The 18,328-nt window shown below is 35.2% G+C and overlaps 1 protein-coding gene across 1 annotated transcript; it reads left to right on the forward strand.

The window, feature by feature from the left end:
* Window positions 1-304: 304 nt before the first annotated feature.
* Or301 (odorant receptor 301) lies at window positions 305-18,264 on the forward strand. The gene is made up of 10 exons (NM_001171188.2): window positions 305-540; window positions 6,269-6,394; window positions 6,936-7,049; window positions 8,028-8,299; window positions 16,048-16,173; window positions 16,290-16,380; window positions 16,488-16,624; window positions 17,127-17,259; window positions 17,730-17,834; window positions 17,940-18,264. The coding sequence occupies exons 1-9, from the start codon at window positions 343-345 to the stop codon at window positions 17,799-17,801; spliced, it is 1,269 nt and encodes a 422-aa protein (NP_001164659.2). The 5' UTR covers window positions 305-342; the 3' UTR covers window positions 17,802-17,834; window positions 17,940-18,264.
* The last annotated feature ends 64 nt before the right edge of the window (window positions 18,265-18,328 follow it).

The following is an 18,328-nucleotide window of genomic DNA, read 5'->3' on the forward strand; positions in this document are numbered from 1 at the left end:
AGAACATGTAAATTCTCAAAATATTCATCTGAGCATAAGTGAGAAGTTTATGTTTCTGTTATGAAAAACGTCATAACTTATATAGCACACAACAAAAACTTTTATTTCGTATTATACGAATATGATTATAATCTCAATATGGATAAATTATTACACATGCACTCTTGCGAGGTTTACCAATACCTGTATAACTATATAAATATTTAATGCATTTAAACACTCACGATGTTTAATTACTTTAACTATCTTATAAAATATTTAGTTATTTCATAAACTTGTCAATAGTGAAAGAAACTATTGATTCACTTCAAGATAAACCTAGGAATAACCAAACGTTTTTTTATGTTTGTTAGAATTATTATTTTAAATGAAATAAATTTTTTGGGAAACATGGATTCGGAAATTTATGATAGTGAATATTACCATGAGGTGAAACTTTTATTAACATATTTTGGTTTATGGCCCAACCTTAGCCGATTTAGAAAAGTCGTATCATTTATCGCCATGGTAGCAATGCCTATTTCATTAGTGATTCCAATGGTGAGTTTAAGATAAATAAACTTGTGTAAAAGTTTTCAGAATACAAATCTCATGCTTTTTAGAAACTCAAACTTTGAGAATTGATTTCTTTCCCCTTATTTTTAAATATTAAATACTTGGAACGTTTGACTGATTTTTTTTTACGTGGCATTTGGAACTCGAAAGTTCATCGCCTCCCGATCGACACCCACCCGTCCTATTTCTACTAGATCCGCTTTTACGTTATCCTCCCATCTACGTCTAGGTCTACCTAGAGGTCACGTTACCATTGGCCTGCCCTTCATGACACGCGCTGCCGTACGGTCGTCTCCCATTCTCGCTACGCTACCCTGCCCATCCCAATCTGCGCGATTTTATTATTCTGTTAATATTTGGTGACGCGTACAGATTGTGTAACTCATCAATGTGTAGTCTCCTCCATTCCCCGGTTTCCTCATCTTTCTGCGGCCCGTATATTTTTCGCAAGACTTTATTTTCAAATACCCTAAAACGGTTGTCCGCCTGCTTAGTGAGAGCCCACGTTTCGCACCCGTACAGAACCACCGGCAGTATTATTGTCCTGTATATTCTTATTTTAACGTTTTTAGACAACAGCCTCGACTTAAGTAAATTACTCACGGCGTAGAAGCAAGCATTACCCGAATGGAGTCTCTTATTTATTTCGACATTAATCTCGTTTCTATCATTTATGGTCGTACCCAGATACCTGAATTCGCTAACCTTTTCAAAAGTAAAATTCCCAACTCTGAGATCTTCCTTCCCTCTGCAGATGCCTAGCTTATCCACAATCATGTACTTTGTTTTTGATTCACTCACTTCTAACCCTGTATACTCCACCGCTTTTATGAGGATTTCCGCGTTTCTTGCTACCGTTTCCCTACAGTCACCCAGTATATCCAAATCATCTGCGTAGCCTAGTATCTGCGTTGTTCCATTAAGCGTTGCGCCCAGCTGGCTAACCTGCATTTTTCTAGCGGCATACTCTAACGTTAAGTTGAACAGCACCGTAGAGAGCCCATCCCCTTGTTTTAAACCATCGCGTATCATGAAGGGTTCTGATACATTACCGCCTACTCGGACCTTTCCTGTGCTTCCGTTCAGACATATTTGAATTAATCTCACGAGTTTTTTCGGTACACCGAGAAGTACTAGAATTTGATACATTTTGCTTCGCTTAATAGAGTCGTATGCTTTTTTAAAATCTATAAATAGTTGGTGTATGGTTTCGCAAAATTCCCACTTTTTCTTTAACAACTGTCTTATGGTAAACATTTGATCGCTCGTCGATCTGTTGCGCCGAAATCCGCACTGATAATCTCCTACTATATCTTCCGCGAATGGAGTGAGTCTAGCTTGTATTACGTTTAACAGAACTTTGTAGCACGTTGCTAAAAGTGAGATACCCCTATAGTTATTGCAGTCTGTCTTATCCCCCTTTTTAAAAATCGGTATAATGATAGATTCCTTCCAATTTTCGGGTATTGTTTCATTTTTCCAGATAGCACATACTAGTTTATAGATTTTGAAAGTGAGCTCGACGCCTCCATATTTGAGTAACTCAGCTGGTATAGAGTCATTTCCCGCGGCTTTGTTGTTTTTTAGTTTTTTAATCGCGGCCTCTACTTCTTGGTAGCTCGGTTCCTCCACGTGGAGTTCAGCAGTGTGAATTTCGTCCCCTAATTCTTCGCTATTTTCGTGCACGTTTAATAATTTATCCAAATAATTTTTCCACAGCGACAGTAATTCGTTGTCATTTGTGATGACCCACGCAGCATGAAATATTTCCGAAATATTTCGGAAATATTGGAACGAAATATTTGAAATCTTCCAGGAATCTTTCGACGAAATATTTCTGAAATAATGTTATGTCCCTCGAATTCCTATAATGAAATATTTTTTGAAAGAATTCAGAAATATTTCTGAAATTTTTCACGAAATATTTCAGAAATATTACTACAATAATATCATTTCATAAAATGCCCCGCCTTGCAAATCTCTCATGAAATATTTCTGAAATGTTTCTAAATTATTTTGTGGCACGCAGACTCCTGGGATTTGTATTTGAAATAATTCTGGAATATTTAAGCAAGCTTCCAAAATATATTTCTTTAAAATAATTCTGATTTCTTTCAGAATTATTTCTGTGTTTAATATTTACTGGAAAATTTGCAGTAAAATAATTCCGGAACATTCAAGAAAGCTTTCATAAAATATTTCTTTCCTAGATTTGAGAAACACTTCTGAAATGTTTCTAAGTTTAATAATCACTATAAGTTACTAGTGAAATGATGATTCAGAAATATTTCTGAAAAATTTAATAAAATATTTCACCTGAAATAATTCAGAAATATTCCACATATCTTCCGTGAAATATTCTTCAAATGTTCCCGAATTGCTTGAAGGTACAGTCGCCGGACACAATAACTTTGCTTTACGCGCCACAACATGGCGGCGGGTCTCTTGTTAATTGGACTCCTTAGATCGGTCATGACTGTCAGGAAAGCGATATCTGACGTCATGACCGTCCTAACCTTCTTCTTCTTCTTCTTTTTATGGCCGTGGTTCGCTGTCTATGCGACTGCGAAGCCGATGCGCCACCTTGTTCTGAAAGCCCAATCAACAAGAGACCCGCCGCCATGTTGTGGCGCGTAAAGCAAAGTTATTGTGTCCGGCGACTGTACCACGACACCGTGAATATATCTTATTTTATATATATAATTATAGTAAATACACAAACAGTTTGTATCTTTGCTTTTACGCCATCGGCTTTCGTAAACTAGTTAATGTTAGTAATCTTAAACTTTTGGATCAAATTATACGAAAAATAATTGAAATCATGTAAGCGGATAAACTGTTAATTCGTTAATTCGAACCCCTTTTGTTTTTGAATATAAAGAATAACTCCATAGTTTGACAGCAGGTACAAACACATAATTGATCCAGTGTGAATTCATGCGCAGGTAGCTAGAGTTAAAATTTATTTTAAGAGTTCCAATAAAATATTAAAGAATTATTTCATAAGTATTTCAAGAAATGTTCCATTGGAATATTTCCGAACTAATTACATGATAGTTTTCGAGACATATGTGTGGAATAATCCTGAAATATTTCAAGAAATATCCAAAATTTATTTGAAAAGTTCCAATAAAATATTAAAGAATTATTTCATAAATATTTTAAGAAATATTCCATTGTAATAATGAAGAAATAATTATGTAAAAGTTTACAAGATATACCTAATTTCATAGTTTCCAACAAAATATTTATGAAATATTTCCATTGAGTCGGTTGATAGCTCTTCTATGGAATATTACTGGAAGGTTTCAGAAATATTCCGTGGATATATTTCACTGAAATATTTCATGCTGTGTGGGGAGGTCCCTGTTTTCGTCCTTCATCATTTGCGCTCTACTCCTAAAACTCTTTCTGATGGCGTTAATCCCTCTGTACATTTCGCGGAGGTTATTTTCCTTACTGTTAGTTTCTATTCTCCTAATAAGATTCTTTTGATATTCCCGCTTCTTATTTCTGTAGATCGCACTCGTCTGTTTTCTTACGTAAGAATACTCTTCTACGGACCTATCGCTTCTATTTTGTAAGCTATCTAATTTAGCCTTTTTGCGCCTTTCAAACCAGAGTTCGCACTCTTCGACAAACCATGGTTTGCTCTTTGGCTTTTTCTTTTTACCCAGTACTTTATTCGCGGCCTCTTTTACCGTTTTTTCGATGTCCCCCCATAAGATATTCGGTTTGTCATTCCCCTCCGGCGATGTGTTTGCTTCTTCAAGTGCCTGAAACCTATTATTAATTTCTATCTGGTACATAATTCGCTCGGTTCTATCTCGTATCTACTCAATATTGAAGCTTTCTACCTTGTTTGCTCGCTTACTATTTTGATTCGCTACTAGTCTAGCTCTTAATTTGGCTACTACTAGAAAGTGGTCCGAGTCTCTATCTACCCCTCTGTAAGCCCTTACGTCGAGAACATTAGTATGACGTCTTTATTCAATGAGGAAATAATTTGGTTCTGTGTGGCTCCGTCCGGCGATGTCCACGTTGCCTTGTGTATGTCCTTGTGCTTAAAACACGTAGTTTTGATTATAAGATCTTTTGCCGCAGCGTAATTTAGGACCCTAATACCGTTATCATTGCTGGCTTCGTGCAGGCTTTCCTTCCCTAGTAGGCCTAAACATTTCCCTACCTATTTTAGCATTGAAATCACCTAATACTATTCTTGTGTCGTAAGACGCGAACTGGTCGATTACCTGCTCTAAAGTTTCGTAATTGAGATCCTTAGCTTCTTCTTCTTTGTCCTCCGTAGGACAGTGTACATAAATACATATCTATACCATTCACCTTCGATAATGATGTACGAGAGCCTATCATTGACGGATTTGAAACTTTTAACCGAATGTATGATGCTTTTGCTTACGAGAAATCCGGTGCCTAGAGATCCCCCACTCCCGGCCCCATACAGGTACGTGAAGTTACCCGATGCTAGTACTTCGCCATCTGGCCACCGCGATTCCTGTATTGCTACCAAATCTAGATTGTACCTATCAGCTTCCTTTACGAGTTCTTTAAACGCGCCTGCATTCCAAGTTCCGACCCTTGAGTCTCTTTTGGTTCGGATTTGATTTTTTTGAGCCATGATAGTATGTTAAACCCGCGCGCTTCGGATCCTGTTCCGATCGCAGGTGAGTCCACCGTTCTAGAGGTGATAACCCCCATACCTCTCTAGAGCTAAGTATGAGAGCTTTCCGACTTTGACGAGGACAGTGTCAACTCGTCGTCAGACACACTACGGTTTCAGTCTCGCATCCTAACGCCCCCCTGCAAGGCAGCGCGCCTTTGCTGGCATCGTTACCGCGTAAGACCAGGTGACGAATCATTCTACACATCCCCTTTCGGGGCAGTTGTCATCGCTCCCGCATCCTCCTCGGCAGCAGGATTTTTGCCCATTTTTTGTAATGTGTGATGAAAGAGATAGATTGAGAGATAAGAGATAATGTGAAGTGTTTTTTTGTTGTGGTGCTTGCGTAGTGTTTCTAGATGAATGCGTTCGACAGTGTGGGCTCATCACACCCACGCCTTTTCCTATCGGCTGTCCGCGGCTGCTTATTCAATTTATTCGCAGCTAACCTCCTTCTCAGGGGCTGTTCCTCTATCCGCAACCTAAGGAAGCGCTGTGTAGTGGTGATAGGCACCCACCCGTCCGATCTGAACGACAACGCCCAAGACCCGCGTAGGGTAGCGGCATTATAACAGACGTTTGACTGATAATAATTTCAATTGGGTACGTAATCAATTAGAAGATTTGATAATTTTATACAGTGAAAATAGGTTAGCATAAATTGTTATAAAGTTATGGATTGCATGTTATCCATTATGTCTTTCTTTTTTTTAATATGAAAGTTTTTGATAGCGTAGACCATTTCTCAGTAACAAATGCGCGTAATACAAAAGTAACAGATATTTCTTTGGTATTGGAAATCAATTGCCCATAAGTTTCAGCTGAATCCATTTCTCAAGACGTTAGAAAATGTCCTTGTAAGAAAAATTTTGTCGCAAAGGTTTATGTTTTGATTATTTTTTAATGAGTTTTTGAAAACTGTACTCATACGCTTTTAGAGATATTTAAAAGACAAGATAAAAGGTTTCGTGGAACACTAATTAGAACATATTTATAATTTGTACAAATAATTAAAAATGGTTATTTATATTTCAGTCATTTGGGCTGAAAAGAGCCATCAGATTGAAAGAACCTATTCAGATTATAGAAGATACAATAGGTATATTATACTTCCTCGCTATTACGACCAAATATATTTGTATCTTCATTTTCGAGGGTCGAGTAAGTATGAAATCTTTAATCATATCAATATAGTTGCGACACTGCAGGTACCCTCCCCTGTTGTAAATAAATGAATGGATTCCACGTGGATAATTCAGCTGGATATTTATATAAAGAATATTATTTAAGAAATTTTTCATATTTTTTCTTTCTAAAATATCCAGCTGGATATCCATCTGGATTGTCCACGTGGAATCCATGTCAAATCCACATGGAATCCATGTCGAATCTAGCTGGATATCCATTCATTTGTTTTTAACAGGGTCCGCATCCATGCAGGTACTGAGAGAACAATACACAATAATTTTAAAATTTTACTACATTTCTACAAATATACCAGCTTTTGATTATATAACTTGTCTATCCATCAAAGTACATCGGTGTGTACATTAAATTTTTAAAATTACAATACTTTCTGCATTTTATTTCATCGGCTATTTAAGTAATTTCAAGAAGAATTTTTGTTAAAGTATTGGGGAACAAGGCGTTTGCTTCACATTGATTATACTCATATACGACAGCACTGTATATTTTTTTATAGATGATAGTAGTTTATGAACAAATTGCTTCTGATTGGAAAAAAATAAAAGATAAGAATGAGTTAGAATACTTACATGGAAGAGCTAAGGAAGGAAAAATAATAACAATACTTTACGTAAGCATTGGTATACATTACAATATGTATTTGTCGCTTTGTCAAAGAGAGAGTTATATTGGTAAAAGGTTTTAAGTTTATTTTTTATGATAAAAAGACTAACTGTAGGACTATTTATTTGTTTTTTATTTTCTGGAGTGCATATGTGTTTCTGATTTTTCAATAATTAATCGGCCCAATGTACATGCATTACGTTTAGTGTAACAACTAACAAAACAAATATTTCTATTAGTTCCATTTATATATAGGGCAAATATATTTAATTGTGCATGATATTAAACACTTTTTTCGCGAAATTTCCCCAACTTTTATAGGTGAATTTATTTTTTTGTACATATGTCAATTCATGTAAAAACCGATTAAACTTGCGAAAATAGCGTAATAGCATATTATATCGTCGCTCCTAACAACGAGTAGTACATTTCAGATTTGCCACGAAGACTTGTACATTTCAGATCTTTCCACACGAAAATATCCAATTGTTTTGAAGAAAAACAAATAGTTATTTTGATTAAAACTAATAAAATAGCAATATTATTAAAGTTGCCAAATAAATTTAAAAAATTTCGAAATTAAAAAAAAATTTATTGAAACCTTTACTTAAAAAAAATTAATATTATTAGTCTCATAACAACTTTTTAAATTTCGAAATTTTTTAAATTTATTTGGCAACTTTAATAATATTGCTATTTTATTAGTTTTAATCAAAATAACTATTTGTTTTTCTTCAAAACAATTGGATATTTTCGTGTGGAAAAATCTGAAATGTACTAGTCTTCGTGGCAAATCTGAAATGTACTTCTCTTCGTTAGGAGTGACGATATGAAGTGGCATTTAAAAAATAATAGTTTCGATGCAAGGGCAAGAAGGTAAAAATGCTGAGAAGTAATCTGCGTAGCCAAATGCATACATTCACATTATTAGACAAGTGTATATCACCTTTTAGAATAATACTTATGTTTTGTTTTCTATTTTTAGCTTGGTTATGGAGCAGTAGGATGCACAATATTTGCATCAACACCATATCTACCGCTTTTTTTAGATTTGGTTATTCCATTAAATGTAAGCCGCGACAAAATTTATCCTTACTATGCAGACTATGTCATCGTCGACTCAGAAAAATATTTTTATACATTATATACTTTACACGGAATATTTATTATCATACTCGTAACCATGTCAGCAATTTCAATTGATTGCCTGTTCATAATGATGGTAAAACATAGTGTCGGGCTTTTTCAAATTGTCTGGTAAGTAAGTACTTCGTTAATGATTTTGATAGTTATTTTTTGCTTCCTCCTAAGAGAAAGCTTTGTAATAGTAATATTTTCAGTTTCGCTGATACTTCGTAGAAACGCATTTGGAGGTGTTTGGAGTATACGAATCATGCGATTTTAGAAAATGTCTGTTCGGATGGCTGCATGTGTGTGTGTATGTACGTATACCGTCATAATTCTGGAACCACGCGATCGATCGTAATAAAATTTGGCATGCATATATGTTTTCGGACTTTGAATTCGGGAAAACATTTTTTTTATGATTCTGACCACATTATGGCCATATTATATAGGCATTTTTTAATTTTTGAAAACAAAAAAAAAATATATATATATATATATATATATATATATTATATTATATTATGATCTATACAATATATTCAACAATAGTGTATCGAAAAGAGCATAAAATTCACTACTTTTTCCCGCAAGATTTGCCAGATCGACCGTTCCGTTCAATTTTTATGATAAAAAAGGTGATTTTACAAAAAAATTTAATATCTCGAAAACTAAATCGTCAAACGTTTGGAAATAATTTATGACAATAAAAAAAGTTTATATCTATTTGCTGTACAAATTTTAAACAAATTGAAAATCGATCTTTTGATCACCTCGGCTAGGTTCTTTTTGCAGCTTATAAAACCATTTAGTTTAAAAGATATCAGGATTCAAATTCTTTGTCTCTCACCCTGGATTCCCTGTATAACTGAAAATTACTATTTCTGTTGAACCTTATAACTCGCTAAATAAAGTTCAGAATGTTTTAAGACAATTCATGAGTTTATGAGGTTATGAGGACCCTATGGAATTTAAAATATTGAGGTTTAAGGGGATGTGGGAGCTGAAAACACTGTTTTTCTGTTCCATATAACTTTTTTAATAAAGCTTGCAATGGAAAACCAAGACCAGAGCGCCATAGTGTTGAGTTTAGTAAATCATTCTACCGTAAAAAAATACCAATCGGACTTTTGGTTTTTGTAAAAGTTGTTACAGCGCCAACCTCAAACACCAATTTCACTCATTAACTTTTTTTAATTTGAAACTTCATCAATATAATGAGCAGAGCGCTATAGGTTTGAGATAAGTGAATCATTCTACCAATAGAAAATGTCAATAAGGCTTTTAGTTTTTTTTTGGCATTTGAAATACTAAATACAGAGTGGCGTATTTGCGTAAGCTATAGCTCTCACCTCCCCTTTAATTTTTGCATGAAAATTATATGATTTGATATTGTGACGGGTGCTCCTTATGTAAAATAATTAAGGTTGAAAGTATTTTAAAAATCATTAATATACTGTACATTTGAACAATTTTGTATCTATTTGAACTATAAATTTTGTTGGAGGAAGCTACGTGCCAACGATTTGGCAGTGGTTTTTTTAATCGGCGGTTATTGAACCTTTTTTTTAGATTAGCTTCTCTAGTGTTAATAAAAATAATATATTTCAATACAACTCTGGTAGCAAATGGTCGATAAGTTGAAACGCTGAAACCCGAGTAGCAGAAATTTTCTTAATTTTTTGCGCTCACAGTTTCAGTCAATGTTGAATGATGAATATTTAGCCTATTAATTCATCTAGAATGATATTGAAGGGAAAATATGATTTTCAAAGTGCCCATTAATAGTGAAAACCTAACCCTACACATGCTCGCATACATGACAGTATGTACAGCATTGTGTACTGACTGACTTTGTATTATTCAAGTACAATTACTGTGTAAAAAGTGTCATAGATACACTCAAAGTCACCAATGATGAGGTTTGCACAGGTATTTCAATCTCATCAGTATGCGAGCCAGTTACTCTCAACCACCAAATCTCTCATAATCATGGTAAATCCATGATATTAAAGGTGGATGTCTGTTCTTTTGCGTTGAGACTTGTACAATTATTTAGAAACAGGCTGCCATATCAGTTTTTACTTAACAGTCTTGGTTCGGCTTTTCACCCTGAACCCTATGGCTTTGGCGTCAAAAAATGCAGATAGCTCTGTACATAAAGATCGGATTCATATCAGCTAGAATGAATTCAACTTAATATATTGTTTCAACATGCCAATACAAATTAAGTTGCAATATTTCAACTCTCTATAAGTATGATAGTTTTCAAACGAGAGCCAAAATAAAATTGTAAAAAAAGTAATCGAAATCAATAAAATTTGATTTTGTTTTCACTTGAAAACTATCATCCTAGAGGGCTAAAATTCTTGGTCGCCGCAGTGTTTGCCGAGCTGATAAGGGAAAGAGTAATGGTCCTATATATGGACGACATCTTCATAAAAGCGTCAACAGAGGAAGAGTCACTGCAGCGCCTGGAGCGGGTGCTCAATGTAGCGGTGAAGCATGGACTCCACTTTAACTGGAAGAAATGTCAGCTGATGCAGAGACGAGTGGAATTCCTCGGGTACATTGTCGAGAATGGAACGATCAGGCCTTCGAAAAGAAAGGAGGACGATGTGAGGAATTTTCCGCAGCCGAAGACGACGAAGCAGCTAATGAGGTTCCTAGAGCTCTGCGGATGCTTTAGAAAGTTCATTGAGGGCTATGCAACAACTGCAAAGCCGCTCAGTGACTTGACGAAGAAAGACGCCAAGTTCATCTGGGGAGAGCCACAGGAACAAGCCTTCATCAAGCTTAAAAGAGCGCTCGTCGGAGCAGACGTGCTCCATTTGTTTAACAAGGATAAGGAGACAGCTTCACACGGACGCGTCGAAGGACGGCTACTGCGCTATCTTGCTCCAGAGATGCCAGGAGGACAAACAGATGCACCCGGTCTACTACATGAGCAGGAAGACGACACCGGCGGAGAGGAACTATCACAGCTATGAGCTGGAGGCTCTAGCAGTCGTAAGAGCTCTGGAAAAGTTTAAAATATACTTGCAAGGTATCTCTTTCAAAATAATTACAGACTGCAAAGCGTTAGAGCTGGCAATGAACAACAAAGAGCTGAAGCCGCGGATCGCCAGATGGGATATGTTCCTGGAGATGTTCCGGTACAAAATAGAGCACCGCCCAGGAAGAAAGATGCAGCATGTGGATGCACTAAGCAGGCGACACTGCATCCTGACTATCCGTGACCCGCTGATTGAAAGACTGCGGAGAGCGCAGCAGCACGATTGCCAATTGGATGCGATCCGGATGTTATTGGAACGAGGCCCGTACAAGAACTACATGCTCGAAAACGGATTGGTATTCGACGAGAGCGAGGGCAAACGCAGGTTGGTTGTTCCGAGAGGCATGCAGAATGAAATTATTAGAAGAGCGCATGAGGTTGATCACTTCGGCACGAGGAAGACAGTCGAAGCGATCAAGGAGAATTACAGTGTCGAAGGACTTCAAGGTAAAGTCAGAGCGTTTATCGACAACTGTATTGCTTGCATACTTGCCAATCAAAAGCAAGGCAAGCAAGAGGGGAGATTAGATCCGATTCCTAAAGAGGCGACGCCGATGCACACTATTCACATAGATCACATCGGACCGTTGCCCTCTACGAGCAAAAGGTACAAGCATTTGCTAGTAGTTGTCGATGCGTTTACAAAATACACCTGGATTTTCCCAACGAAGTCGACCGGAACGGAAGAAGTGATCAAGAAGGTGAGTTTCTTGCAGCAGCACTTCGGAAACCCTAGGAGAATAATCAGCGACAGAGGAACAGCGTTCACGTCCAGGGCTGTCGAAGAGCACTGCAAGAAAGCAAACATCCAACACCTGCTCATCACAACCGGTGTTCCGGACGGCAATGGCCAGGTAGAAAGAGTAAACGGCGTAGTGTCATCAGTCTTCAGAAAATTGGCAATAGAGGAGCCGTTGAAGTGGTACAAATACTTGAGTCGAGTTCAGCAGGCAGTAAACGGCTCGTACCAACGCTCAGTAGGGACCACGCCATATGAATTAATGTTCGGAGCAAAACTCTTTACTCCGGACGACGCGCAGCTGCTCCAGAAAATCGGAGAGGCGCAAAGAGAGGAATTCGTAGGAGAAAGAGGAGCGCTACGGGCAGCGGCGATGGAGCAAATAAGAAAGGTCCAACAAGAAAACATCAAGCAGTATAACAAGAAAAGAATTCCACGCGGCGTGGGTGAGCACGCTCGTGCGCGCTTCCTGCGAGGAGCGGAAGCCACACAAGATGCGACGGGGTCCTGCGCGGCCAGCGCCAGAGCGGATCTACGCTTGGGCTTCCGGGTCCAAGCCGTGTGCTAGAGAGAGAGAGCATGAGAGTGGGAGTAAGCGGAGCGAAAGCGTAGGGGCGGCTGCGACCCCCGCAGACCGGCAGTCTTATGGGAGACCTGGCAGCGTGACGACGCAGCCCGTCCCATAGTGTGCAGAGTGCGAGAGTTAGACAATATTCAGACATTTGTATTTTATTCAACAATAGTACTCTTCAATATATCTCATTTATAATATATCAGTGTTCAACCTCAATTATTCTCCCTGTCCAGTGGTTAGAATCCCACATATATATTCATCAATTTATGAATATTTTCAAACAATGTCAATGCAGAGCAGGATCATTGGTGTGAAAAGTAAGGTTATATCCCTGTTAAAAATAAATACATATTTTTTGTATGTATCTTTAGTACGTACTAAAAACATGTAATTTGCCTGGTAATACGTATTAAAAATATGTACTGATTTGGGACAGACTATTTTAAATATATTAAATATAAATATAAGTATTTGATGTGGTCATAAATGGAAGTACCATAAGGATAATAACACCATTTATGGCCATATCAAATACTTATATTTATATTTAATATATTTAAAATAGTCTGTCCCAAATCAGTACATATTTTTAATACGTATTACCAGGCAAATTACATGTTTTTAGTACGTACTAAAGATACATATAAAAAATATGTATTTATTTTTAACAGGGATGAACAAATCATAGTGGAGAAAAAATTCTACCAAAAATTGACTCTATTTCTGGGCAGAATTTCTACTCATTTTTTTTTTAAATTCAGTACTATCAGAAATTTGATTCGAAGTATTTCCAGTAATTTCAGATAAACCTGATGTTAACACGCGTTAGCCAGAAATTCTGTCCAGAAATAGGGTCAATTTTCTACCAGGCTCGAAGTTTTCTTTACAGGAGGCGGAAAATGCGATTAAACATACGCTCTGCATTGAACGCACTGTTATCAAATCCTCAATCCGATTCTTAAAGTTTCTAAGCATTTTAAGAATTCAAAAAGCCTTCTTTTATATCAAAAAGAAGCTTCGCAAAGGATTTTGTCCCATAGACCTTTTTTCAGGACTTACGGTGCCTTATATCCATACTGGGAAATCAATCTCTTCTTTGAAGCTATAGTATATTGTGCAACTAGGGAGGGAAAAGGGCGATTTCTAACGAGGGTGAAATTTGAGCACGAGTTGGAGTCGAGGGCGCCGAAAGCGAAATTGCCCTCCCCCCTTGTTGCACACTGTACTTTTTTTGACAAGTGCCTGTAAAGACCCGTAAGTTGCGCATTTTGAGTCGTCTTCTTTCTCTTTCAAAAATTCGTCTCTCTTTCAAAAAATATCAATATTTTTCAAAATTTTTCAAAAATTTGATTATTTTTGAGTGTTTTTGAGTGTTTATGAGTAGCGGGAGGGAATAGCCATTCTCTCCCGCACACTCAAAATGAGCAGCTTGCCATTCACTTTAGAGGCATGGAAACGGGTCTTTTTCATGCATGTGTTAAGAAAAATATAATAACTTTTAAAGAAATAAATTTACCGCAAGATTGTTCCTTCAATTTTGATTAAATTATACGCTCTTTATGTTTATGATGAAAATTTTAATGTCGTATAACTTTTGAACGGTTTTATCATTTTCATTCATATTTTTTAACTAAAGGATTTGATCTTATAGCTTTCTAGTAAAAACTTTCAAATTGCAGTAGTTATGTGCAAAAGGTATTAAGCTTCTAAGTTGAGATTAATTTGTCCAAATATTGGATATAAAGGCTTTGCGGGAATCCCAGAATAGGCCAATGGGTCCAAATCGTTCAAGGAACTTTCATTTTATTATAAAAGAAGGGCACTTACTATGTTTTTATCACTGGCGAGAACATTGATGTAATTTTGTTATGCATTGAAATTTTATAGTTTTCTACGTCAATTCATCACTGTCGATGTGACATTTGTTTAAAAATGAGGTGAAAAATATATGCTGCAAATCACTTAGACCAATTAATTTTAGTTAAAAATAGATTATTTGCTGTTGTACGACAATTTATGATACATTCATAATACTGTAGATGTACTTAATTTGAAGGGAATTAGAAATTATTCTAATTCTAAAAGTCAATTTAAATGATAACCATATACTCGAATTGAACAACATTTGAAATTTTTACTCGTTTCTTGATATGCAATCTGCAGTTAATTTTCAGAGATTGTCTAATATTCAACCTATTGATGGACATAAAGAATATATTCAAATACTTTTTTCTGGTTCAAGTACCAACAAATACTGGATTTGTTTGTAGTACAAAGACAATTTAATACGAATTTCTGACAGTATTAACAAAAAGTATCTTGATGGTCATAAAATTTTTATTAACATAGGCTGTTTCCGAATAAAGATAATTTACGCATAACTTTTGAAAAAGTACAGTATCAGACTTATTCCTATGATTGCGGTGTTTTTTCTATAGCATTTGCAGTCGCTATTGTTTTTAATATTTGCCCATATAATGTACAATTTAGGCCCGTACCTACGAAAAATAAAAAAAGAGGTGCCAGGTCCCGGGACTTCAAGGAGGCTCGTGCGTAGCTGCTATGGATCCCTCACCACCACTCGTACAGGCACCAGATGTGGACGTTGCAAATTGATAATTCTATTAATTGTTTTGAATCGTATCGATAAATGTGGATAACAATGACATTGTGTATGTATCAAATCAAAATAGTAAAAAAACTTAATTAAAGCGAAAATTTGATTAAAACAGTATAGTATTTTATAATACCTTATTGATAATAGATAATAATAGATAAGATATTATAGAATACACAGATAATAGATTAACAGATAATTGATTTGTTTTTTCATACGGCCCATACTTATTATTAAAATTTAACTGTCACGTTAACGTTAGAGTGTGTTCAACTGTATACTGCGTTAACTATTCATTCAAATGTAAATATTTTTAAAAATGAGTTATATTGATTTTTAGTATTAGATGAAATTCTAATTGTACATCATTTTAGATATTTTGATATTTATGTATAAGAAAGGCTTCAACATTATTTACAGTTTATGAATAATACTTTTGAAAATTTTTATTAATTATTTATTGATTTATTTCGATTCACCCCTTAGGAGTACTTCAGCAAATATACATCATTCTGGTCACTTTTTGTTCATTTTTTGTATATTTCTGGTTCATTGCTGGTTATTTTCGGTTACTTCAGGATCATATTTTTTCTGATTACTTCCGGAATTACTTCCGGTCGACTCCCGGTCTTCTTCCGCTTGACTTCGGTCGACTTGCGGTTAACTTCCGGTTTACCCCAACTCCTCAGGATTTTGGGGATGAAGTGAACTTATAGCCGGAGACTACCAGCCATTTTTTTAATATAATAGAGGAGGATTTTCATTTATCTATAGAGAAAATATTATCGTCCGCATCCTCTAAATTGTTTTATTCTGTCGAAAAATCTTGGTTTTGTGTTAAAATACATTATTAAGAGTTTGGTAAAATAATAATGATGACAATCTCAAATTGTAGTTACAGATTAAAAAAAATTGGAGAAGAACACAACGAGAAACCACACGAATGCAAAAGACTAATGGATGATAAAATAATTCACACTCGTATGAAAGAGATCTTCGATAGTCACAAGTCATCAATAGAGTTAAGTGTTGATTTTATGCTTTATTGACGAGATATAATATTGTAGGGATACTGGGACGGGCGAGAAGCAAATTTCACAAAGATATATACATCATAATTAGCTTTTAACGTTTTAGATGCGTGGATGCTATCCAAGCGTCTTTTGATGTTAGCTTTTTATTTATAATGACTATGTCAGGCGTTGGTGTGTCATTAATTTTATTTGATGTAAGTACATATATAATGAGAATTAAATACGCAAATCTATTTATACATATATGAATATATATCAAAACGTTATTATATGCAATTATTTATTAACATTACATTATTAGCTGTTACTCAACTTAGATGATTTGACACAAATACTTCGAATAAATAGTATGATGTTTGGCGTTTATATAGCTGTATTTGTTATATGCTATGCAGCTCAGATGACATTGAACAGTAGTGAAATAGTTTTCAACGATACGTAAGTAAATGTTCTTTAACGATCATCGTAAACTTATATTGTTTACTCTAATAAAGGTTGGAAATAACTAAGTCGATATAAATATACATATGGTAGTTTTGTAGTCTTCTAGGATGTGTCATGTTATTCAACAAAATTACATGATAAAAATTCATGCTAAAATTGCATTATAAATTAAAAACAGTTTTTTTCCATAAACATTACCATGCCATAGTAAACCACGGCATATTTGTAAGAAACTTAGTAAATTTTACTAGGAGAAACGGTAAACTTTTTACTATAAAATCTATTTAACGAAGAAATTTAGTAAGGATCATTGCTAAGCATATCATAATAAGATTTTGAACGTGTAACGTAGTAAAAAATCACGCACTGAAAATACAAAACAAAATTTCAGCGATCGATAAGTTTTTATTAAATAAGAGCATACAATACAACTCATACAAGCATAAAATATACTTGCAAATTAATCAATCAAGTTTGATATTTTTTTTTTCCAAAGGTATTGTGGATATTGGTATAACATATCGCCGAACGCTCGCAAATACACACAAATGGTAATGGTGAGAAGTATGAAACCTTGTATCATTACTGCCGGTGGACTCATTAATATGAATTTGCAATCTTTCTTTGCGGTAAGATCAAAGACAACAAGTTATATATAAAGTCATATGCTTATTGTTTCAATATAAAATAAATATTATTTCAAAAGACTTGATAAACTCTAAACGTGTACTTGGTATTTTAGAATTTTATTTTAAAAATTTATGAAAAATTACTGTATGAAAATCTGCAGGCCGGGTTCCGCCTTAATTTGTTTCGTATACTTTTTATCAAGAATTTCATGCAAAGCTTCCTCAAACTTTACACAGGGCATAGTGAAAAGTTGTACATGCACCACGGAAGTAAAATAGGCTATAAGCATGCGTATGGTGTAAATACTGCCCTTTCTTGATTCAGGCGTCATGCTACACAGTGCGCAATTTGTTCACTACACTCCCTTAGTGCATTGTACATACTATTTCGGCAGAGATCAAGATTATATTATGATATAATATTTCATTTATGATATTTACAATGAATTTTGTCCATTATTTATTTCAAGATTCTGAAAACCTCAGTATCATATGCTACTGTGATGCTTTCAATGCAAGAGGAGTCAAACATGCAAAATTAGATCTATTTAAACATTTGAATTGTCCGTTATGATGTAAGTAAAGCAGTTGCAAAGAATTCAAGTGAATATAAATTCTAAATATAAATATAGCATTCTACAACCATTTCCTTGGCATAATATTAACTAAAATTGTTTTAGCTTATTACTGCTTTTCATCACGTCGTCATCGATTTGCTTCACTATTGATTTTTAAATTCATCCTCGATTTTCACTATTGAATTTAACACTCATGAGGAATATTTGAATATTGAACAGTTTATGTATGTGATGAAATTTTTAACTTCTTATATAGTTAAAACAATTATTTGATTGTGTAAACTCGTTTGATACGAGTAGAATTGCTTACACGAAAACGATTATAGTAGCTATACGTTTGCGCTTTCTTGTTAGATGAATTCAGCATACGCTATTCACCAAACTTTGTGCTTCTCTTTTTATTAAACTCAATCTTTATACATGTTAACCCATGTGTTTTAATTGCATCCACCTATTCATGCGCTAAAAATCAAGTTCTGGGTGTATACGAA

Source organism: Nasonia vitripennis (assembly GCF_009193385.2).
Source record: "Nasonia vitripennis strain AsymCx chromosome 1 unlocalized genomic scaffold, Nvit_psr_1.1 chr1_random0013, whole genome shotgun sequence".
Taxonomy (NCBI): domain Eukaryota; kingdom Metazoa; phylum Arthropoda; class Insecta; order Hymenoptera; family Pteromalidae; genus Nasonia; species Nasonia vitripennis.